At 41.2% G+C, this 23703-nt stretch overlaps 1 protein-coding gene across 4 annotated transcripts in view; it reads left to right on the forward strand.

Annotated features, from left to right (window-relative positions):
* The window catches only part of PCDH11X (protocadherin 11 X-linked), a 427225-nt gene that overhangs the window by 195567 nt on the left and 207955 nt on the right, over positions 1 to 23703 (forward strand). For all 4 annotated transcript variants that reach the window (XM_064712723.1, XM_064712726.1, XM_064712724.1 and 1 more), the window contains one exon: positions 4670 to 4741. In XM_064712723.1, the coding sequence (XP_064568793.1) occupies positions 4670 to 4741 (72 nt within the window). The remainder of the gene's footprint in view (positions 1 to 4669; positions 4742 to 23703) is intronic.

Consider the following 23703-nt stretch of genomic DNA (forward strand, 5'->3'; position numbering starts at 1 on the left):
TGCAGCTGGGACAGCAAAACAAAACAGAGGGGAAGCTGTCAGAGGTGATTCCAGGTTGTTGTTTACTCTGGAAAGCTCTAAGTTACATTTCATGACTCTAGACTCGTGGGTTCCTCACTGATCTCTCCACAAAAGGGTTCTTATCTGTGTATTTATGTTTCTGTCATCTGACCTTTGTTTCTTGAACACAAAGCAAAAACCTTCCTATAGGAATCCTTAAGGACATCTTCATTTCAGCTCTCCTGTGGCTTTCTTACGTATAAATATATGAACCTTGGAAACTCAGAATAGAATAATTTGTTTTAGCAATCTGTTTCATTAACTTATACTATTGTCACTAAAATTAACCCTTCTGTTCACCTTTCATGTGAAGGATCTTGGGAGGACTGCAGGAATCCAATTACCTGAAATCAGCTTAGAGGCAAGGGGGAGGCATTGTTAATAGAGATAATCTGCTCCTCAGCTTACAGGGTTCTTCTGTCTCAGTGCAAAGGCATTCTGCCTGCACAGTAAAATCAGTGTACCTGATTCCCTAATTGAAGTGTGCAACAGAAAACTAGTGAAGAGTGCATTTCCTGTCTAAAAATGTGGATTTTGGGAGACAGAAGTTGCCCCAAACAGATAAACATATGCAATCCCAACTATATTATGATAATGTAACACAGCTGGTATACAACCTAGCAAATTTTTTGCTGTTTGTTTCCCAAATTTTACTTCAAGCCATAGAACTTTTCAGCTTGAAAGCTTGTTTCATACAGTTTTTTTTGGTTTTTTTTTTTCCTTTGCTGTAAAGTGCAGGAGTGGGACACTTGGAGTCAGACAATTTTAGTGCTGCCATAGCAGTTTCCTAAGGCACCAGAGAAAAATGCATGGTTTTATCTTGGAATTTCAGTCTGCTTTTGCTACTCACAGTAATCAATAATCACTAGAATTATACAGTAGTATCTGCCTAGGTAATTGTAGGGCTTTTCCAGAAATCAGAATAGATGAACCAAAGTTGTTGTGTTGTAACTTTTTATTTTTTCTTCTCAATTCTAAGTCAAGATTTGCTTTGAACAAAGCAAAAATTTGTTAATAGAGAAGGATGATGGAACAGAAGTAACATCTATCCAGCTGAACCAATCCAGTGTTTAGTATTAGAATATAATCTAATCCGTTTCAGTTATCTCAGATGCACTGAAGATCTCCCCTCATGTTTCAGAGTGAGGACCACTCTCAAAAACCCAGATCCATCATTCCATTAAAGACAAAAATGATATCTGACTTAAAACACTTTCATAACCTTTAAAATCTGTTTTACAGTTCGTTTTCTCTGGTAGGTTTTGGAAGCCTGGATATTACCTGTCAAGTTGTCATAAGTAATTATATGTTTGTTAACTTACTGCTCCTAATAAACAACAGGAAATATTCATGATGAATTTCATTTTTCCCTTAAAAAATACTTAATAACTGTTTTGATTAAATATTAAAGCTTTCTTTTGCTGTTACAACCAGACAAAAAAATCCAAATATCAGCAAAATATTTTGTACAGAGTCTTTTACGGCCTGGTTATTATTCTGGACTTTATTGATTGCTAACATCACTGATCAGGGCAATTTCTAGGTGGTCAAGTGATGGGACTGGCTGTATGATGGCACAGCAAACCAAAACTTTGTTCCTATTGAAAACACCTGAAAATTTGAGTTAATGTAGGTATACAGGCTTGGGTTGCAGCTGGAATTATTGCATTTCTTGGTGGACAAAAGGAAATAATTCTGAGATGAAGGAAACCTTTACAGCCAGCACGGTTTTGGGTGGTTCCTTTGTTTGTGCCTTGCTCAGGGCCTGTACCACAGCAGTGACAGAGCTCAGGAGGAGCTGTCCAAGGTACCCCCTGTGCTGGGGGATCAGCAGCTGGCTCTTACAGAGGTACAGGTGGCTTTTCCAACGTGGAAAGAACCTCATTTATCCACCAGTCAAGCTTGAATGCTAGAAAAATTGTAATCAGTGTGTGTGCAAGGGCTGGGGGAGCTCTGCTGGAACCAAAACATCATGGCCAGGTTGAGATCTTCCATCTTTGATCCAATCCAGTTCCGTCTTTGATCTCATCACGAGCACAGCTCTCTTCCTTGTGTGGAACTAAAACGCCAAATTGAGGAAGAGGAGGGAACATAAAAGACTGTGGGCACAGTCTGTTGTTTCTTCAGGGGATTTGGGAGCTGCAGAAGGCTGTAGGAAGATGCTCCAAGCTAAACAAGGGGATAAAGGCTTCCAAAAACTTCCCACTTTTAGTCAGAGCTTCTTTATCTGTGCTGAAAGGAAGAGGCTCCTGTGAGGATTTTCTCTCATTACCACATTCTTCTTTAAAGAACAGGAGAGAGAGCTTGTGGCTGAGTGCTGCTGGTGTGATCCATTAGCAAGGTGTGTGTATCTCAGCCAGGGTGAGCAAGCTCTGTACTCCAGGTGTAGCTGCTGTTGTAGCAGGCAGTTCAGAGCAGGTAGCACACCTGGAGAGGGGCAGGAATTTCCTTTTGTGACAGTCACAGGCACTGGGTGGGTGCCAGCTGTCCCTGTGGGCTCACAGCCCCTCTGGGATGTGTTTGTCCATGGGAAAAGTGATCCCACAAATCCCCTCCTGGTTCTCCATGGCAAACCAGAGCTGGCAGTGGAACAGCACTGGAAATTGGAGTGGCACCCACCGAGGTGTTTCCTGTGTGAGGAAAGCCTCAGGGATGAAGGAGCTGCTGCTTGGTTTTACCTTCTTCCCTCCAGGAGCATCAGTTTCCCTGGAATCTGCACTATTTTCACTCTTCCTGTGTGCTGTCCCTATTTCCTGATATTTTATCTTCGGGGTCTCTTTAGGTGCAGGGCAGGGGGATCTTTAGGAAGTAAACAGGGCCAGTCTAAATACAATTCAACATTAAGTTGAGTTTTCATTAAGCCATGTCTAAGATTGAGAGCATGGTTTCCAGTGTTAGCCAAACACTTCAAGTGCTGTTTCACCTAAATGTACTTTTACATCTATTTTCCTTGCACAATCACTTGTTTATTCATTTTTCTCTTTGCCCTCTGAGTGGACAAATGTTGTATAAAGAACTGGTGTGAAATGCCAAGGAGAATTATTTTTCAAGAAATAATGTGGTTTTTAACATCAGTTCCTGGCAGGCTGGCCCATGTGGAATTATTATGGTATCTTTAGCATCACAATTGATATGTTTAATAATTTTCATTGTGTGTTTGGGTCCCTTTGATGGCTGGTGATTAAAGCAAGATTATAAGGTAGACTACATTTGCTTTTGAACACATGAAAAACACAACCTTCCCTTCCCAGATGCATTCATTTTAACTCTTTTTAGCATTCACTGAATCTGTGGTTATTTCTTTTTACTTCTGAAATGCACTTATTGTTCTATTTCAGGAATGAATCATATTCCATTGCTACCCCAAAATACAAAGTAACAAAAAATGGTAAAAATTATTGCTTGTAATCTATTATTACAGGCAATCTAAGCTGCCAAAACACAATTGCCATTTAATAAGGTGTTTTTTTTGAAAGAAGCCCTGTGAATGCTCCATGCAAACTGAAGTTGCCCCCAAATTCTGTATTTAAAAAACAATGCTTCCTTTTGAGCAGCTACATTTTGGTGTAAAAGACAAAAAATTCAATGGCATCTCCTTTTCTTTGTCAATCTTTGCAGTCTCCGTGGGCATTTAGTGGGAGCTGGATAATGTGATATTTCTATTAGATATGGTCAAAGGGGTTGTCATTAGAGATGTATTTTAGGAGGAGGAAAATCTTGGTGCTACTTAAAAGTATTTCAGCAGAAGATCTTTTTTTTAGTCTTGTTTCTGTTTTATGACAGAACAAAAATTTAGGGAGAAAGAAAATGAGACTTTTATCCTTTACAACAGTGTGAGAAATTCCCTCACTGGAAGCACATATGGAGAAAATTAAAAGGTGCCAACATCCTGATGAATGCTCAGGCCCAGTGACCAAAATCTACCAATGCATTTATTATTGCAGTAATTAGATGTTAATAAAGAATTGCAGGATGTTTTGGTATTGTAAAAAAAGGAAGTGTGAAGGAGCAGAGTCTTTGAAGACCATTTTAATTTCTTTGATAAAATGACTTTTGGTTTGGGGTGGTTGTTCCTAGAACATTCCAAGTGGTGGGAAGCCAAGGAGACAGAAAACCTTTAACTGCTCTGTCTCCTGGCTCCAGCTCTGAGGATTAAGGAAGGACAAGGGCTTTCATCTCAAAACATGGCTCCACATCCAAATAATTCAGCCTTAAAAAGTGTTTCCCAAAAATTCCTTTTTGGATTCATCTATTGAAGTTACAGTGTGCATAACACAGCCTGGGCAGAAAACAGGGGAGAAACCAGAGTTGAGTTCCCTCTGAATTTCTGCTGCTGAGCCTTACTCTGGTGGCAAATAATTTTGTATTTTTGACTGAATTTCTTATCTGTATGCACAGATGAAGGTGTGTACCCCACACCTTCAAAGATACAGCAACTCTATAAAGTTATTTAGCTGGTGGAAAAAGAAAAAGTTACTTACAGCCTACACCAAATGTGTGCATTGATACATTATTGTATGGAATTTGTACCTGTTTTATTCCCTCAAGGGATATTAATGCTGAATGCTGACTGAACATATCACTGACATATCTTTTTCTCTCCCAAAAGCACACAAAAGAAGTGGGAAGGCCACAAACTCCTTTGAAAGAAACCACCTTGGAGCCCTGGACTCAGCCACAGGTAGGCTGGAACGACTTTTCTGATCACTTCTTGTCTGTAGTGAAGTTGTTCTGTGGTTCTTCTATCACATGTCAAAATGGTTTGTTTTGGTTTTTGGCTGCCCAGACTACTGGTGGTCCCCTTTAAGTTCTTTTTAAGGGAGGAATGCCAGCATTATATTGCCTTCAACTTGTGCTTAAAAAAAAACCAACATTGCAGAACTTGACAAAACAAAACTCCTTTGATGGTTTTATTGGTGTGTCAATAAACTGTGAGCATCTGGTGTAGGAGTGAAGGGGTGAATGTTTGTTATTTTGGGAGGGAGGTTTGAGAGATCAACCTGTTGCTTCATGAGGGCTTAACCAAGAATGAAACAATAACTAACCATGCAAAAAGTAATAAAGAAACATGGATATGAATATCCAATCTTTCTTAACACAGAATGGGTATGGATATTTTGGTGTTTGTAGTTACTTGAAAAAATATTTATTGTAAATGTTTTTGTGGAGGATTTCAGAGCCGTTTTTGCTGTTTATTCCCTGTGTATCAATGTGTTGCACATGGAGCATGTGGCTTCAGAGGTGAAGTGAGGGAAGGAAAGAAGCAGTGAGATGTGAAATCCTGGAAGTTAAGTTTGTTCCAGAGGTTCTACTCCCAAAGCTTGTGGCAAACACAGTGCAGGAATTGAGAGGCAGAAATTAAAAAGCCCTCGCAGCTCTGTTCATGCCCGAGTGCATTTCCCTTTAGCAGGTGCAGTGCTGGCTGTGCAGGCTCCACAGGACAGTCTGTAGAGCTGGCTAAAATATAGAAACTAGCTGAGAAACCCAGCTATGTGCTGTTCGTGTTTGTGCATGCACAGAGGAGATTTCTGTCTGTAAACCTGCAGGCCTGGTGCTGCAGGGCAGTCCCTGAGCTGCTGCTCTCCAAGGCCCAGGATTTCCCCTTTTCCCAATTCAGGGTGTGCTGGGCCCAGCCCTGCATGGCCAAAATCCCCAAACCCTCCATGCAGGCAGCTGCTAATCACAGCAGTTAAACCCCATCGATCTGAGTCTGCCATCAATGATGTTTATGTGCAGTCCTGCGGGGCTGGCTGTGCTCCTCAGCTAGCAGCAGGCATTAACCCTTCATGTGCTGGGACAACCTGCAGGGAGGGGTCTGGTCCCAGCTGATGGAGCAATGATGGCTCCTCCTGTTCCTCTCCTGCAGCATTTCCTCACCAGGAGCTTGTGTTGGGGCTGAGTTTGGGTTCTTGGAGAGCATTTTGGCCTCTGAGTTGAGAGAGGAGCTGTTGAAGCAGCTTGATGCTGTGATTGTCATTTACGCATTTACGATTGTCACACGCGCTGGTGTGTGAACGTGGGTGACACAGGTGAATTTTGCATCCATTTTTCCTTGGTGCTTTTTGTGACTTGTTGCCAGCAGTCCTGCCAAGGAAATATTCTCTTGCACTGTCCCAGTGTTGATGGGAATCCTTGTTCTTGCTGGAACAACAACAGACCATCACCGTGTTGTTTGATTGCTATTGAAATCTGCATTTGCCACAGCTTTAATTAATAACCACAAAGATTAAAATTCATAAAATATTTTTGTCATTCCTATTCATTTTTTATTTAAAAAGACAGTCTGTTTTTAAAAACAAATATATACAAAGAAACTAATGCTAATATGGTTTTTTATGTATTGGAGAGAAGAAATGTAATCAACAAAATCAAACTGCTGGTGCCATTATTGTAGCAGAAAATTGAATTAGTTGATAATTCTTTCATGGATGTAATTCTGGCCACTGCAAATCCCTCCTTAGGTATTTTGTATAAAGTGAGTAAAAATTCATGGCATGGATAAAAGCTTTGTCTATTTTATGAGCAACAGGCAAATGATCCAAATGGTGCTCATAAAGCAAATGGTTCCCAACTCTAAAAGGAGGAGAAATGTATTTAAAAGCTGCTGGAATGAACCACGAGCAAAGCCAATTCCTCAGTACAAAAAGGTGTTGCTTCCATGGGAGTTTTTTGAGTCCCCCCAAACCACACACAGGGGAGAGTCTCACTACTTGTGCCTGTTTAATAACAACAATAAAAAACCATTTGGTGTGCTCGGGCTGCTGTGGGATGGCTCTGCCAGCAGAGAGGGAATGGAGCAGCCCAGAGCAGGGTCTGCGTGCAGGGCCAAGGGGCAGTGAGGCAGAAAGAGCCACATCTGGCCCCTGCTAGCAGCAGGGAGAGGCTGGTGCCCATTAGCAGCAGGGCAATTTCACACAGAGCTTGCAGGCTGGGCAAACGAGGATTTGGGGTTTGTGCTGCCCTTGCTCCTGCTCGCCTTATTTGCTCAAGGTTGGATCGTGGAAGCAGCCAGGTTTTGCTGGGAATTTTGAAACGGCTCTGCAATTAGACAAGAAAAGAGCTGTAGTGCTTCGTCAGGCTCATTTCTCCTTCTGTGCGGTGGGGCTTTTGTTCTTGGTTTTACAGTTGTGATTTTTAGGGGTTTTGGCTGTGCTTGATTAAGTTCACAGAGCAGAATGACATTGACATTGTGGGAATTCTTTTTTCATGGCCGTGCCTTTTAACTTGTAGTTTTCTGCATCTTTTTCTCTGTGAGCTCAGTGAATGGAAACTGATGTTCCTGCCTGGAAAATAAAGTACGAGAGACTCGTTCCGATAAATTTGGGACAAGACCTTTGCAGATAAGGAACACGTGTGGGAGTAGTTGCCCAAATAGACTTGTCATTGGTTTACAAGCTTTATTTAAATGCTAAATACCATGTATTCCTGTGGTTGTGTTTTTTGCTGCTCTGCCTGATTAAACATTTAGCTGATAAACCCTGTCAAGGCTGTTCAGAGCTGCTGTGGTTAAGATTACGTATTTGTAGTCTCTAAATTTACAGTCCATTATAGGCAGGACAATTTAAAATCAAAGTAATCTGTGATTGTTTAAATATCTGAGGTTGCTGCTGCTGTATTTTTTGTGGCAGTGACATGAAATAATATTGGTCACCATGGTTCTGAACCAGAAACAAATTGTTTCTCCCAGCCTTTGGCAAGGTGGGATTGGTCTCAGGAAACAACTGCCAGGATGAGAGGAAATGGCCTAAAGGTTTGCCAAGGTTTAGATGAGATGGCAAAAAAGGAAAAATTCTTCACTGAAAACACAGGAATTAGGCAGCCCAGGGAGATGTGGGATCACCAGGTCTTCTCCAACCCTAAAACCTCCAGGATTCTGTCAATACTGGGAAAATGATTCTAGAAATAGACAACAGGGATTTACCATTTTCTCCTTGAAAAGAACAATGCTCAAGTTTAAACTGCAGTAGTGGCAAACAGTGAGGTTTGCCAGCATGACAGGTACAACAAAACTCCCACTCTTCAGTTGCAGAATATTTCTGATTTAATTTCTTTTTGGTGACTCCTACATCACTGTCTATTATGTGTCTCTGAAATACTTCATGCAAGTGGTTCCTCGAGGTGTTCAACAGGATAAAATGTGAGATGGTAGTGCTGCAGCTTTTTATTTGTTTATTAATTGTGAAAACTCCAAGTGCTTTTAGTCACTGAAGATAATGGCTAAAAAGTCAGGATACAGCTGCATTAATCTTCCTGGCCCAAATGTAGCATAATTACTTTAATGAACATGTTAATTTATCCCCTCTTCTCATGCTCTTCCTCCTTCACTGCTCACTGTAAGTGGAACCTGAGACAGGGATGGCCCTCAGAGCTCTCTGGGAGGGGTGAGTGTCTGAGGATGATGATGTCAAATAAATGATGTGTGTTCAAATAAACCACATCTCACACCAAAAAGGCTTTATTTACCTGCTGTAGAGGTGGGGTATTCCACAGCACTGGGCATCACAACATGAACCACCCAAATCCAGCCATTTGCGTCTCAAAAGGAGGATTCTTCTGAATCTATAGTTTCAGTTTCTCTTTATTTGTGTGCAGAACAGAGTCCATTTTTTTAATCAAAATTGCTTTTTCTGAAAAGGCAAAGCCACTCGCTCAAATCTAATTACAAATGATAGAGTGTAAGAGTTTTTTTTTTGCTCAATTTTAAAGAATCACTTTATAATCTTAGAACAGTGGATACAACATCACTAATCCAATATTTTAGCAGTAAATACGTTTGATGATGGGAATTGCTACACTAATCTTATATCCCTCCATAGTATAGTTAAGAAATCCACAGGGGGTTTTACTAATCAGTTTTTGTCAAGTAAATCAAGTCATGTAATTGTGGTTGCCTCCAAATGCCCAGCAATGCAGGCACAGCCCTGTGCAGCACTTTGTGTTCTTTTCATTGCTTTTGAGCCCTAATCTGCAGCCGGGCTCTCCCCTGAGCATTTCTGGACAGGAAAGTCTCCAAGCACCCTCTGACAGAGATGTCTTATTAGGAGAGCTGGCAATTCACCTTGTTCCCCTCAGCTCCTGCTCACAGGCAAAAACATGCCAGTAATAAATATAATCCAACCATATTTGCTGCTCTGCTTCTGATAAATATGCTTGAAGGTACTTATTTAGGCACTCACTTTATTGACAAGTGAGATATATTGCAATATGGCCTGTGGTTTGATCTTGGCTTTAAAAATATTCAAAATTAAAATAGGTTGTTTGTTGTTTTTTTCTTAATTATAAAAAGAGTGTTTTAAATTAGGAACAAATAGTAGCAACTGTAGTTAAATATCTGAAGAGAAGCAATTAATAAGAATTCAGTGCATATTTTGTTCCCACAGTTCATAGGTATTGGATTATTGTTCATGGAGTCCTGGTGTGCTCTGTTTGCTTAAGTCACAGCTTGAGCCTTTAGGACTCAAAACCAGTCAAAGTCAGAATGAAAACAAAGCTTTTTTTCCTGGTTTGGTGTCTTCAATAGAAACTAGCCCCCTAAACAGATTTATACAGTCTATTCACACCCAGGTTATATTCAGTATTTAGAATCTATGTGCTCAAAATATTCCTATTTTATTTGGTGCCTTAGTAAATTCAAATATTCCTTGAATATATTTCTTATGGAATGGAGCTTCAATTGTAATCCTGAGTACTAACACAAAAAAAAACTTGGTAAAATTAAAAAGAAAAACAAACAAGTAATAAAGGACCAGATCAGAGTAGAAGATGTAGGGATTATAAATGCAATTGGAAGTTCCTACATAAATTTCTGAATTGTCTGTGAGCTCTCCAGTCTTAAAACCTGATACTTGATCTCTTCTAATGGAGGCCTCCCAAGCTTGAAGCCAACTGGAAGCAGAGAGTTGTCTTGGTGTGATTTGAGTATCTGCAGGAACAAAATAACATTTTATTGAGAAGCTGGAGAGAAAGGAAAACACGCTAATTATCCCTGACATCCTGAACAAATAATGCATCCAGAAATCAGGGCACAGTTCTGGAAGGTGACTCTGAAAAGGCAGTTTATGGAGTGGAAAGGGGCATTAACAAATTCTTGTCTATTGATAGCTTCCCCTGGTTCCAGTTAATGTGGAATAGAACACCACCAACTTGCCACATATAAACCAGTATATCAGCCTGTAGTAGGCCACTGGGAGTATTCAACTGTAAAATAAAAAAGGTAATTACAAGATGTTTGCAAATAAAATCTTAATTCTAATTAAATCAAGACTTACTCTGCAGCGGAGCCGGGTTGCTGAGGTTACCTGGCCACAGGCAGAACTCTATTTGTATTAACCTGGCAGCATTTCAGACAGACTTTACTATGTGTAAAATAATTTTTTCAAGATCCTGATTTGCCGTAGTGCATGGCAGCGGAGGTTAGTGTCTGTGTAGCTGAAAAGTCACTCAGAGAAAATAAGGACAAAAAGAAGCAGGCTCTCAGAGCTGTGAGCACTGAATTTGCTATTGATTTCAGCAGGGGAGACTATTACAAAAGCAGAATATAATTCCCATTTCATTTAAGTTTAGCTGTCTGTTTTCCAGACTGGGTTGTGATTCCATGATAAAAAAACCTCTCAATTTGAGCCAATATAGAGTTCTCTCCTGAGTTAATTAAAAGCAGGGAGGGCTCCCCAGACAGCTCCCATGCAGCTCATGGGGCTGGATGTGCTGTCACTCTGCTCCCTGTGCTCCCACAGCCCAAACATCCCAACTGCTCACGGGGAAATCAGCCTGCAGCAAAGGCTCCAGGTCCTCCTTGAGGTATTTAAATCCTTTCTGAGTCATTTGCCTTGTAGAATGTCTCTTCCCTTTCTGTCCATGATGTTGTCTGCCTAATTCCTTTGGCTCTCACTGTTAAATCTTTTCTTTCCTCTTGCTTCTGACATGTCAGGGCTGCTGTTTCAGACTCAGAGGTGCAGAGAGGAGAGGGTTGGTAGGAAAAGCAGGGAGCTCAGCTGTAGTGTGACAGTGTTCACAAGGGGTCTTGGATGAGGGAAGAGACGAGAATGTTGACTCCATGTTCGGAAGGCTGATTTATTATTTTATGTTATATATTACATTGTAACTAACTAAAAAGAATAGAAGGAAAGGTTTTCTCTCAGAAGGCTGGTTAAGAATAGAATGGAATGATTAACAAAGGTCTGTGGCTTGGACAGAGAGAGAGCACCAGCTCTGCCGTGAGTGGTCACTAAAACCAAACATCCACCCGAGACCAATCCCAGATGCACCTGTTGCATCCCACAGCAGCAGATAACCATTGCTTACATTTTGTTCCTGAGGCCTCAGCTCCTCAGAAGGGAAAAAATCCTAAGAAAAGATTTTCATGAAAAGATTTTCACAAATAGATGTCTGTGACACTGTAGAGATGACCTGGCTCCCAGCCCAGTGCAAACAGGGAACCCCAAAAAGCTGCCAGTGCCTTGTCTGGGGCTGCAGGAGGGAGCTGGGCTGCTCAGAGCAGCCAGGGCATTGATTCTCCTTTTGCTCACACTGAACTGGGCACTCAGCAGTGAAACAGTGTTTAGGAAGGGCAGGTAGACAGCTCCTCCTTCATCTCTGGAGATGCACAAAGCCCTGTCAGAGTCTGGGTAAATCACCTGCGCCTGCTTTCAGAGGATGTAGATGAGCTCTGTGAGGTGCTCAGTTATCCATGAGGATGCTCAGAATGGTTTTCCTTTTCCTTCACCTTTTGGCCAGGGAGCAGAGACATCCCTGTTATTTAGGAGAAAGCTCCAAATATCAAAACCATTAAGTGCCACTGGACTGTAACTTAGCGCTGTGAGCCGTGCCCAGCTTGCATAAATCTGCAAATTGGGAACACCAAGGAGCTGGGATTGATGGAGGTGTCCCTTTTGCAGTGCCCACCTGGCTGTCCCTGCAAGGGGAGGCAGGAGCTGTGCTCAGGACAGATCCATGCCCTGCCCTGCTCCACCAGAACAGGCATCTGTGCAGCTGGGAGGGACAGGAGCAGCTTGGAAAGCCCTTGGAAAGCATGGACATAATAAAATCTCTCCGGTGTTGTGCCTTAAATCTTAAAAATGGTATTGGCTTCCATGCAGATCTTAGCGTGTTTGAGGGAAAGCTTTTGGAAATTTTGGGTTTTTAACTCTTGGTTGATCTCCTGATGTTTTCTTTCCCACACTGTTTTTAGGAAACTTGTATCCATCTTTTCCTGGTGCTGGTGTTTTTGGTTCGTTGTTTGGCTTTTTTAAAGTAAACTTTTCCAATGTTTAGTAAGAACATTATTTCTTAATTCCTGATGAATTAGTGACACAAATTTTTCATTCTGGACAGCAAACAGAGCCATAAAATCTTGTCCCAGGCAATGTCAGGAGGAGGCACTGAGTGCACTGTGAGCTCTTCACCTGCAGAGGTTCAGTCCAGCTGTGATTCTGCAACACTGAATATTTTACTATTGCTCACAAAGGATGGAGGCTGAAACCCAGCGTTGGGGGACAAATTATTCATAAATGCTGTTAAAGCTCCCAATGCACACCCAAACTCTCTCTCACACTTCTTCAGTGTTGAAAAGAGATTTTGCCTGAATTTAGTTAACTGAAATGTGGGATTTCACCAGTCCATTAAGTTCTGTGATTATTGTTTTGTGTCTGTAGTGGAGATGGTGGCTCTGGGTTGCCAGGTTGCTCACCCTCTGAGGCAGCTCCTCATCTGCAAAATCATTGTTCTTCTTGAAGGGTATTTTATGGTCTGATTAATTTTTTGGCTGAAAATTGTTGCACATAAAGCAGACACACTCCAGCTTGGTGCCCCAGTGCCTGTAAGGTAATGGGTATTTTGGACTCATTCAATCCCAAATGAGATTAACACCACTGCTCCCTCCATCTGCCTTTGAGAAAAATCCAATAAATAACGAGGGGAGATTTCCAGAGTCAGCATTTGCAGTGGGTTTTAGCTCCTGCAAGGAGACAGGGGCACTCCCAGAGGGTGCAGGTGCTGCTGTGCCACTCAGGGTGCCCATATTGAGTCCTTTTAGGGCAATTTAGGGCAATACTGCCCTTTAAAATGGACATTTCTCACTCCTCAGGCCTCATGAGCTCACTGGGGCTTCTTGCTAAGGTTTTATTGGTTTTCTTCACCTAGAAGGGACTTCAAAACAGAGAAACAGTGAAGAATAAATTGTGCTGTGGGGCCTTGTCCTGCTCTGACAGCTTTTGATTGCAGATTGAGATGCTGAGCTGGGAAATCAGAATCCAGGCTGGCCACAAGGCTCCCCTGCCTGTGTCCCCTCATCTGCATCCAGGGACACAGGTGTGGCCTCTCGTAATAGATTCAACAAATGAGATCTTGCTCCAGATCTCTTTTTTCCTTTGTGCTGTCCCATTTCATATGTAAAAATTCGAAAATGTGTTGTCCCATTTCAGATCTATAAATTCAGATCTATAAATTTAATATCTATAAAATCATTCTATAAAGCAGTAATTGCTTTTTCAGGCCATAGGAGTCCCAGGCATTTCTGTTCCTCTGTCGCTGTCCAGCAGCACAAGTTTGTGCCACAGTTGGAGGTGAATTGCAGGGAGTCACAAGGAGATGGTGGCCTGGACTCCATTGCCACTGAAATGGCATTTCCAGCCTCCACCCTGCCTGCTCGGAGCTGAGGGTCACAGATGAACAGCAGAATATGTGCTAACTCAAAATAAGCTGAAAACAGATTTTTATAATACGTTATCTATCTTTTCTTAGGCAAGAGAATGTTTTTTGTTGGTAGCTAACTCTGCCTTGAAGGGAGTTTTTCAGCGTGCATCATCCTTTCTATGGATGAACTTCTTCATTTGGAGGGCTCCTTCTTGCATGCTGTTATAAATGCAAACTGGTTTTTGCTGGAATTTTACAAACTGGTTCTAATTGAGTTGTTTATGAAGCCAAATCAGGGGAAATGCCATTAGAAAAGGATGCCAGGCTCCAGCCAGTAGGTGTTGGTGCTGCAGATCAGCATCTGTAGTTTGGAAAATGATCAGGAAAACTTTCCATTTTGGCTTTGTTTTTAAATGCCTTCATGCCTTCCCAAAAACCACAATTAATTGTTGTGCACTGTGCTGTTTTCCCAGCTCTAACAGATACTAGAAATTTCCCAGACTCAGAAAGGAATTAATGTTGCAAACAGCCTGACAGTGGTTGGTGTTTGCTGTAGAATTCATCATCCCTGAAAAGATGCATATTCTACTGCTTCGTTTGGAAATCCATAAATTTCCACAGTGCTTTGTAATGCCCTGAATTTCACTATATATCTGCAGTACAGATGGTATAAACTACCAACAGAGGCAGAAATTGCACTTTGTTTTATATGTCATGCCCTCTCTTTGTGCTGCTGCTCTCCCTCAAGATTTTATTCTAAATTCCTCTTCATTCTTGCACAAAGACTCCTATAAATCCTCGGGTTGTCACCATTTGTGGAAACCTCCCCTGCCAGGGTGCCCACGGTCAGGCATTGCCATAGACAAGATGAGTTCTTGGTGCTTCTTTTAAGTTAAAGATTTTCAGGGCAATGTCCTAATCTGAAGTGCTATTACCAGATTAATTAATTACTAATTGCCAAAGTATTTGCACTGTGGGGACATTTTTAGTTATCTAGTAATATTTTATACTTATATTTTACTCTCTGAATTCCTACAGTTATCTCCCTATGAGAAAACCTGATTTTTACAGGGATCCTCTGTCATGTACATGTCCAAGTTTTCTCTTTCCCAAGTTTTATTTTAAGGATCATTTCACAGAATCAGTTAGGTTGGAGAAGATCTCTGTGCTCAGCAAGTCCAAGATCCATGAAATCTTTGCCATCACAGTGGATTCTGATGTTTTTTCTGTGCAGATTTGGTTTCCTGTTGAGCAGCCTCCCTGGGAGGGGTGCATGAGGAGCTCAGGTCTCAGGCAGAACAAAGCTCTTGGCACTTTTCAATTCCAATTGTTTTTCCTTTAGCTGCTTTCATACCAATTGTTTTTCCTTTAACTGCTTTCATACCTGTGCCCATCACACAGATCTCTGCCTATTCAAGTAAAAGTGAGGATTCTTTATGATCTGTTCCATTTCTTTCTATTTCAGAACTTACAAGTGTTGTTGAGATGGAAACATCTGAACTTTTTTTATTTTTTGGTGAGGAGCAGCAGTGAGAGAGGGAAGATCTTTTCTGGCTTTCTCTTTTCAGAGCACAGCTAAAGCGCTCGGCTTCTGGGCTTGGCAGCTTTACAGCAACTTGATAAAATAAAAATAATCGTGCCATCACTATTTTATCTCCCTCCTTTCAGATGTGCTTCCTTCAGAATTGCTTCTCCCTTTCATATTTGTGGCACTGTGCTCAGCAGCGTGGCAGGCTGTTCACAAGCTCTGCCAAGCTGAGGATTTGAGAGAAAGTAAACAACTCAGTTGGAAACAAGGATAGCAAGAGTTGTGGGGACTGTAAGAAGCAGAGATATGCTGCTGTATTATACAAGAGTTCGCTTAATGGAAAAATGCTGTTTTCCCCTTCCAAGGAATGAATCTCTCTTACTGGCCATTGTGAAATAAGCCAGCCGTGCCCAGGGCTCTGTGCAGGCAGCTTCAATATCAAGTGTTTTTGTAGCACTCATCCTGACTGAGGGGGGAAAAAAAAGGGATTTTTGGCCTTCAGTTAGAAGATAAAACAATATTTATAAAGAATTAAAACACGTGAACCACCTAGAGAGAGCTGATAGAAGGGGCTGGGAAATTCCCAAGGGAGCTGCAGGATGGGCAGTAATTGAAGGAGCCCTTTCCTTTATGTAAGAAAGTTTTTCCTCGCATATTCCGCAAACATTAGTTTACTTGCAAGGGGTATTTATTCTGTCGGCTACAAATCCATTAGTGCTGCTTTACTCTGGCAGATTTTAGTTTTTTGCAAACAGGAGTGATTTAACTCAGCAGCTTCTCAAGTCATTTGTGTATCACTCCTACCCTCGCCAAACAGCAGCGAGATGAAAGACAGTTCTTAATTATCTTCCCAGAGAGGAGGTGGGGCTTAACCATTAAGAAACATCTTAAAAGCATTGTCTAGTGTTGTTTTCCTGAGGAATAAAGATGTTGCTTTTAGAGCAACTTGATAAAATAAAAATAATTGTGATGCTGTTGGAGGATTTCCCTCCTCCTGCCTCTTCTGAGCTGTTCCTATGCAAGCTCTGACTCTGTCTCCACAATCTGAGAGAGAGATGAAGCTCAGATTACACCACAGAATTATTACTTTCTATTTTTAAGTTCATCCTCAGGTTTGTGAGGCCCTGAGACCTCTATATTAGTTTAAGGGACTGCAAGTAACTCATGCTGTATGTTTTGCTGAATTAATTCAGCTTTCTTGGAAGCATACCTCTGGTCTTCAGGGATAGGTTTTCACTGAAAAACCTTAACAGACATTTCCACCATTTTTTCCAGTGATATCTCTTTGCTTTGGTAACCTCAGGATGTGTCTGACACTGTACATTTAACATAGTGCACATCACTTGCACTCAGATATCAGAATTATTGGACAGTATGGCTTAAATAGGTAGCTGTTAAACTTACCATGTTTTTGGGTAGGAAAATTCCTGTTCGACTTTTTTATTGTCTTGAGAAATGACATTTTTAAATGGAGTGAACCAGGTATATCTTAAATATGTTGTAATATCTACCAAAACACTTACACAGGTCTCTACTCATTGATCTTCCTTTTCCAAATGAACCAAACTCCCTTGGAAGGCAGGGTGGGAAGGAGGGAGTGCAGAATGAAGAGCACAGAGCAGATTTTCTTGTGATGCTGTAGCAGAAACCTCTGTTGGTACATGGGAGCATACAGAACAAAGAATGCTGCAGAAGACCAAACCAAAAGGGCTGCAGAAAACAAATGCTTCTGAATTAGTCTGTTTAGCCATGATAGATGCCTTGTCAACCTGCTGCACCTAAAAGCTAAATACATGGGTTGGAGAGGGGAGAAAAAGAGCCAATTGAAGAAAATCAATCATTGGGGTGTAGGCTATTAAATGCTGACAAGTTGTAAAGGCTGGTTATACTGCTCTAAAACTTTGGGGGATAGCAAAAACACCTTTGAGTAAACTTAGACTCTTTAAATCAAAAATGAAAGTTCCTTGTTTTTCTTCATGGCATGATATGTCAGGGGCCAGTATTCTCAGAGACTGTTACACAGTGTGAAATTACTGGTTTACTCAGTTCTTTATATTTCTGACCTTGAGATCTGGATCATTATAGTCGATGCCCCTGACAGAACTGCAGAGTTCAGAACAGGTTGAGGTTCTGTAACAATAAAAATCTGATTTTTTTTTAAGTTAAATAACGAGCAATAATGTTAAGGCAAAGTGGAAGTCAAGCAACTGAGTAATTTCATTCTGTAGGGAGCAGTGCACAGAAAGGCCACTCAGCTTCTCCATATTTTTTTTTCTTCTTCAGCCAAAGAATTTGCCACACAATTGCATGAAAATGCAAACTGAAGTCCTGAGGAGACAATGCTTCAGACTCCTTGGAATTGCTTTCTTGAAATAACAAAGCTTCCATTGATTTCTACTTCCCCAACATGTTTTAGACTGTAAGGTTTAAGTTGTTTAAATTTCTATAGAGAAGAGGCAGAACACACAGGTTGTGTTAACAGCTCCAATGGCCTGTCCCCTTGCTATTGATCTGGCCTGGATTGTCTGGGGCTTCTGCGTTTTCCCAAGGGCTGAGGATCAGCATGGACTGAGGGAGTGAAAAGGAGCTGGTGACCGAATTTAACTGTGACAGCCCTGTGTCCTCTTGCCAATGTCTAGGAAATGCAGTTCTTATATTAGAATAAATTTTAGAATAAACACTGGGTAATGAGCATCACCCAGTTGTCATCACTCAAAGGCTTCACTCACTGAATCTGCCAGGGAGAAACAGGAAAACAAAGAGCAAAACCCTGGCGTGTCTAACCCTGATGTCACTGCAGGACAAAAAATAACACAACACACACACGCTGCTGTTATCAAGGTAGAAAAGTGAAGTTTATTTTCTCACTCCAACATTTATAGATGTCCAAAAGTGACAGTGGATTGGAGGGTGACAGTGCCACCTCTCCAATGACACTGGACAAACCAACAGTCCATCATATTTCTCCTCCTCCATAAAAGAATGCAAAAAAATGAGTTATTTACAAAAACTGCGTGAGAAAGTTCATTACAAGAATGTAAACATCAGAAGGCTTAGAAAAACTTAAAAAATCCGGGTGACAATGGACTGCTGGTGCATTTTTCAGAAAGAATGGTTTCATTTCCCTTGTAATGTGTGTCCTGTGCTGTTTTTGCTCTGAGCTGCAGTGCTGGGGTGTCGTGGCCCATCTGAGGCTTTGGGGCAGGAATGTGCTGAGCAAAGCAGCTCTGGGTCCCCTCTAAGCCTCTTCTGATCCTTGGCTCAGCTTTTACAAGGCAAGGGCAGGTGGGTGTAGGAAGTACTTGCTGAAATCATTACTCCAGTATTCTTCTGGAAGTCCCTCTGGCAGGGTGTTTACCCCAGAGTTAGCCACAGTTTCCTGACACTAAGGAGAAATTGCCTCTGAATAAAAACCTGCTGGAAATTATCAATATTCCATAGCAGCAGAGAGCAAAATGTTTTATTTGTGTTATATGGCCTATTAGTGACTCCTGGGCATGGCTGCAGAGGAGCCAAGGCTCCTCTGTGCACTGGAAGGAGCTAAATATAAAACTGCTAATTAAGCCCAGACAAAATTAATTTTATGGCGTTTCCTACAGGTAACATGCCATGGCCGTGGCAGATTTTATGGAGAAATTAAGGGCAGATGAAGAAATGGCACTGCTGTTGTGCATCTGGTTTTCCTTGGAAACAAATAAAGCAGAATATTCAGTGGTGACCTTACCTGCATGGGGCAGAAGGAATTTTTTAATGGTAGTTGTGGTTGTAAGGGTTTTCCAATTTAATTGTAGTTGCTGGTGAAGTTAGCAAGGAGGTGCAGAAATTCACCTTTTTTTTTCACCTTTCAGAGCTCATTCATTTCAGATCTTGTTAGTAAAGCTGAAGTTCAAAAGGCAAATTCAAGAGAGCAGCCCGTGGCAGCAGGGCTGTGCTGGGTATCCAGATATCCCTCCCTGAAATGTTGGTGTGTGTCACCCTCAAGGATTTACAGTCCCTGTGTGCTGAATGGAACTTTAAAATTACTCTAAACCAAAGAATTTCTAAGTTTGTAATTGGATTTTGTGTTTGTTTGCTTTTCTTCTGTTAGTTGCCTGCTTGATGAAATTTTGTTTTCTTATACTAATTGTTGTTCGAGAAACCCAGATTAGATTTTCTTCATATAATGACTTTGGAGATGCAGAAGAGTGAGGACACTCAAAACATTTCAGGCAGGCAAAGACTACTAGAACTCTAGAAATTCCTTAAATTTGTCCACAATTTTTAGTCTATGTTCTTCAAATTCAGGGAACTGGAAAAGTTTAAGGACTTGTTTCACTGGTAAAATCTTTACTTTAAAATAGATCCTTGATGTCATGCATGAGATAAATCATAGCAGGGGTTGTTTTGACACTCTGGAGTGTTGTTATATTATGCACTGGTTTCCCAAGAGATCTTAAAATTTAACAAGCAGAGGCCAGTGTGAGTAATGAAATGAGGCAGCAGTGCAGCCATTTCAATTACACTTTTATTGCACAGCCATTCTTCCTGCAGTGCTCCAGCCTTTCTGCAATGCTTACCCGAGGATGAAGGGATGCTGGGAAGGAAGGGGAGCTCTGATTTTCTGACCAAGTGGGCGCTGTGATTTCCCCTGCCTGTGGCAGCAGGGCTGGGGCTGCCGCAGTTTGGAGGGAAAGGATGCTCTGCTTAACTTGGATGGCTGAGATTGCAATTATCATCAAAATTATAATATTTGGTAATTATTAATATTGTTAGGAAGAGAGGTTTAGGTTCCTCTGGTTTGTTTTGAAGATGTTTCAAGTCTGCCCTTAACAGTGATTACTTTTTCCCTCCTTCCCCAGCAGGCCACTACAACAGTTTAATATTAAATCATGTTCCTTCTCTTTTTTCACTGCTTATCTCCCATTTATCTGCATGTACCATGAACTGTTCCTGGCTGTTTATTTCTAACACAGGCTATCATCTAGAAAGGCAATTAGATTTTTTGAGGAGTTCTAATGTAACTTGTACTTTAGATTGTGAACATAAGTTCTCTTCTCATGCCCACAGACAGCAACAAGCACGTTATGTGAAATACACAGTAGAAATAGAAATACATGGTAGAAATAGAAATACACAGTAGGAATACATGGTTAAACATCTGAAAGTTTAAAGCATCTGTCTCATTTATTCCATTTGAGGGAGCAATCTGAAGGCATCATAAGGGATTCTGTTAAAGTGACTTCTTTCCATTGAGGACTGCAGTGACAGCACCAGACACAGGAACTGCTCTTGGGTTGCACAGCACATTGAACAGCTTTTGTTTTGGAGTGAATTCATCTTGTGGCCTCTGCCTGCTTTAGGGTGGGCACCTGAGGGTGGCATTTCCTGACCCCTCAGCCATGGCCAGGTGGCACCAGGGGCTCTCTGGGCACATTTTGGACTCCCTGATCCCTCCCTGGAGCTGCTGCAGCATCCTGGTCACCTGGGGCTGATTTGGGGTTAAATTAAATTAAATTCACATCAGAATGTGACCATGTTCACAGGGGTTTTCAGGTGAGGGAAGAGACCAGAATGTTGACTCCATGTTCAGAAGGCTGAGTCATTATTTTATGATATACATTACATTAAAGCTATACTAAAAAGAATAGAAGAAAATGTTTCATCTCAGAAGGCTGGCTAAGCTAAGAATAGAAAGGAATGAATAATGAAGGTTTGTGTCTCGGACAGAGAGTCCAGGCTAACTGGGTTGTGATTGGCCATTAATTAGAAACAACCACATGAGCCCAATCCCAGATGCACCTGTTGCATCCCACAGCAGCAGATAACCATTGTTTGCATTTTGTTCCTGAGGCCTCTCAGCTTCTCAGGAGGAAAAATCCAAAGAAAGGATTTTTAATGAAAAGATGTCTGCGACAGTCAGAACACACCAACCCTCACTCCAGTGCTGTGCTATTCGAAATCTCCCTCAATGTCTCAGATAATTGTTCATTTAGACCACTTGTGTCTTTCTGAGATTAGCAAGAAGGGAATGTATTTTTCCTCCTTTTGCCAGCAGCCCTGTTAAACCCTTTCCTGAATGGAAAGCGATTACAGGTCTCAACTGACAAGCTACAATTTTTTCAATTCCTGAAATGTCATTTATAATAACAGCAATGACTAGCACAGCACACCTACAATATCTGTGTTGTGAGGGAACTCTGATTAGGATTTCAGCTGTACCAAGGAGGGAGCTTTCTCTGCAGAAGGAGGCAGTTAGGCTGCTATTCATGTCCACAGCTACTCTGGCTAGCAACGGGTATTCACATTTCTTCTAAAAAAAAATATAAAAATTTGACAGTATAAATGCAAACTGATGGAATATTATTAAATTCTTCTAGTTAGAAATGGATGTGCAACATTTGCCCCTTACAGAAAGCATTGCCAGCCTGTGGTGCAGTGAGAGCATATGAGGGGAAAAATTCAATTTTAGAAAATGCAAAGGAAAAGAAATTTTTTTTTCCTGTATTTGCTATTTCTGCTTTGAGGAGAAAAAAAAAAGTGCAAAAGGCTGACAGATCTAGTGTTTGAGAGCAGAGCTGTATTTCTTTTCTCTTTTAGGCAGGCTTTTTGTTTTCTGCTTTTTAACTAGCACATGTTAAAAAACTTCTAAATGTGCATGGAGCTCACGGTGCAGGTGGAATAGTTCTGGTGCAGGGACAGCAGTCTAAAATTCAGGGGTTTGAGGAGCTGCATGCTGGGTACCAGGCTCTAAAGCCCCTACAAAGCTCTCGCCATGGCTGTGTGATGAATTTGCTTTTGTGGCACCTTCCCAAACCCAGGCACTGCAGGAAAAGCCTGCAGGGCTCAGGAGGGGCAGCTCCTGTTCTGCTCATTTCTGTATTTACACACACCTCAACAAGTGTGGGGCACTCTGATTTCCACTTGCAATACCTGTGATCTGCAATTAGCCTTTTTTTTTTTTATTCCACTCCTTTTTTTACTTTGTTTTTGAGCTTAGAAAGGAGCATTTTGTGGGACAAAAATGAAGTGAATATCTTGATGCAAAGCATTTCAATCAAAATTGCTTCTCAGCCATTTAGCCGGGCAGCCTGTTCAATTTTGGATGGGTGACACACTTCTCTGCTTCCTTTCACTTTTTTTAATCATTCTCATAAAATACACCACTGCAGCATAAAGAGTGTTCCATCTGACAATATGCATACGTATTTTCCAGGAATAAATTAGGGCATTTCCCAATGCTCCAGCACATCACTGTTTAATATAGGCCAATAGATCAAAGGCAACCACTGTAGTTTCCCTCCTGGGGCTGTTGGAGCCACCAGAAATGTGACCCTTTCTAATAGGTGCTGTATTATTTAGAAAGCTGGAGTTAATCCATTCAAGAAGTTATTGGATTTGGACTTCTTTCTAAGTTCATCTTTCTGTGGCATGGAAAAAGATAGTTATTTCACTCTGGTTACCAAGTGAAATTTTTGTTGCCACCTGCACCTCCCACCATTTGGACTCTGACAGAGCAATAACAGAGCCCAGCAGTAACTTCACATTTCTTGTGTTGAGCCCTCCAGTGGGTCAGGAAATTCTCACCTTGCTAAGAAATCAGAGAGGAGATACAAAGGATCAGGTTTTTTACATTTGGGATTAATCTCCAAAGCCATTCTCTTGCTCTGATGAGTAAACTCTATTTTAGTGATTATATCTATGAGATTTCCCTCACAATACAACATGAGTAAAACTGTGTGTGTGTAAGGGAAACAAGGAATGCTGTGTGTGATTGGAAAAGTTTGATGGGACTGTTTGCAACTCTCTGAGAGACTTCTGTGTAAGGTATTCATTAAAACATTAAACACCAACAGCAAGTGTGAAAATTTGGGAGCTTCCCTAGAAAGTAACTGATTAAGATGTTCCATTAACTAAATATTAGTGCAGTGAAAGTCATCTCACCACTGAATTATCAGAATCGTATTATGGCTTTACAATCTTCCCTAACATTTAGGAGATGCTGTACTAGTTTATTGTGGAATTACTGTTACAAGAATTGGCAGAAAGAACAACAGATGATTTTTTTCTGTTATGGAGGTCAAAATGAAAAAAATCCAAACCAAACCAGTAAATCCTCTTTTGTTTTTAGCAGTACTCCAGGTAAAGCAAGTTAAAAGCTTCCTAGTATCCAGTAAAGAGTTCTTAGATTAAGAAAGGGTGAAAGGGCGGTAAGGCTTCTTCCTTTTTTTTTTTTTTTTTAATTTGCAGTAGGAGAAATCTGTAACAGCCATGGCTCTCTGCTGAGTCTTTAACCCAAGTTACAGCTATGTCTGTTATCTCTGCCTCCTAATTGGAAGCTGTTAATAGCCAATTTCATGATGAGAATAGTAATATTTATAAATATAACAGCATTTACTGGTTTGCAGGCAGTGCTGCTCGTTTCTGTAAATTCCTGCCATGTCACAGCACCGCCAAGATTGATGCTCAGCCTTGGGCTCAGGCATTAACTGACCCAACCTTCTGATTGA

The sequence above is a fragment of the Zonotrichia leucophrys genome, chromosome 4A, assembly GCF_028769735.1.
Source record: "Zonotrichia leucophrys gambelii isolate GWCS_2022_RI chromosome 4A, RI_Zleu_2.0, whole genome shotgun sequence".
Taxonomy (NCBI): domain Eukaryota; kingdom Metazoa; phylum Chordata; class Aves; order Passeriformes; family Passerellidae; genus Zonotrichia; species Zonotrichia leucophrys.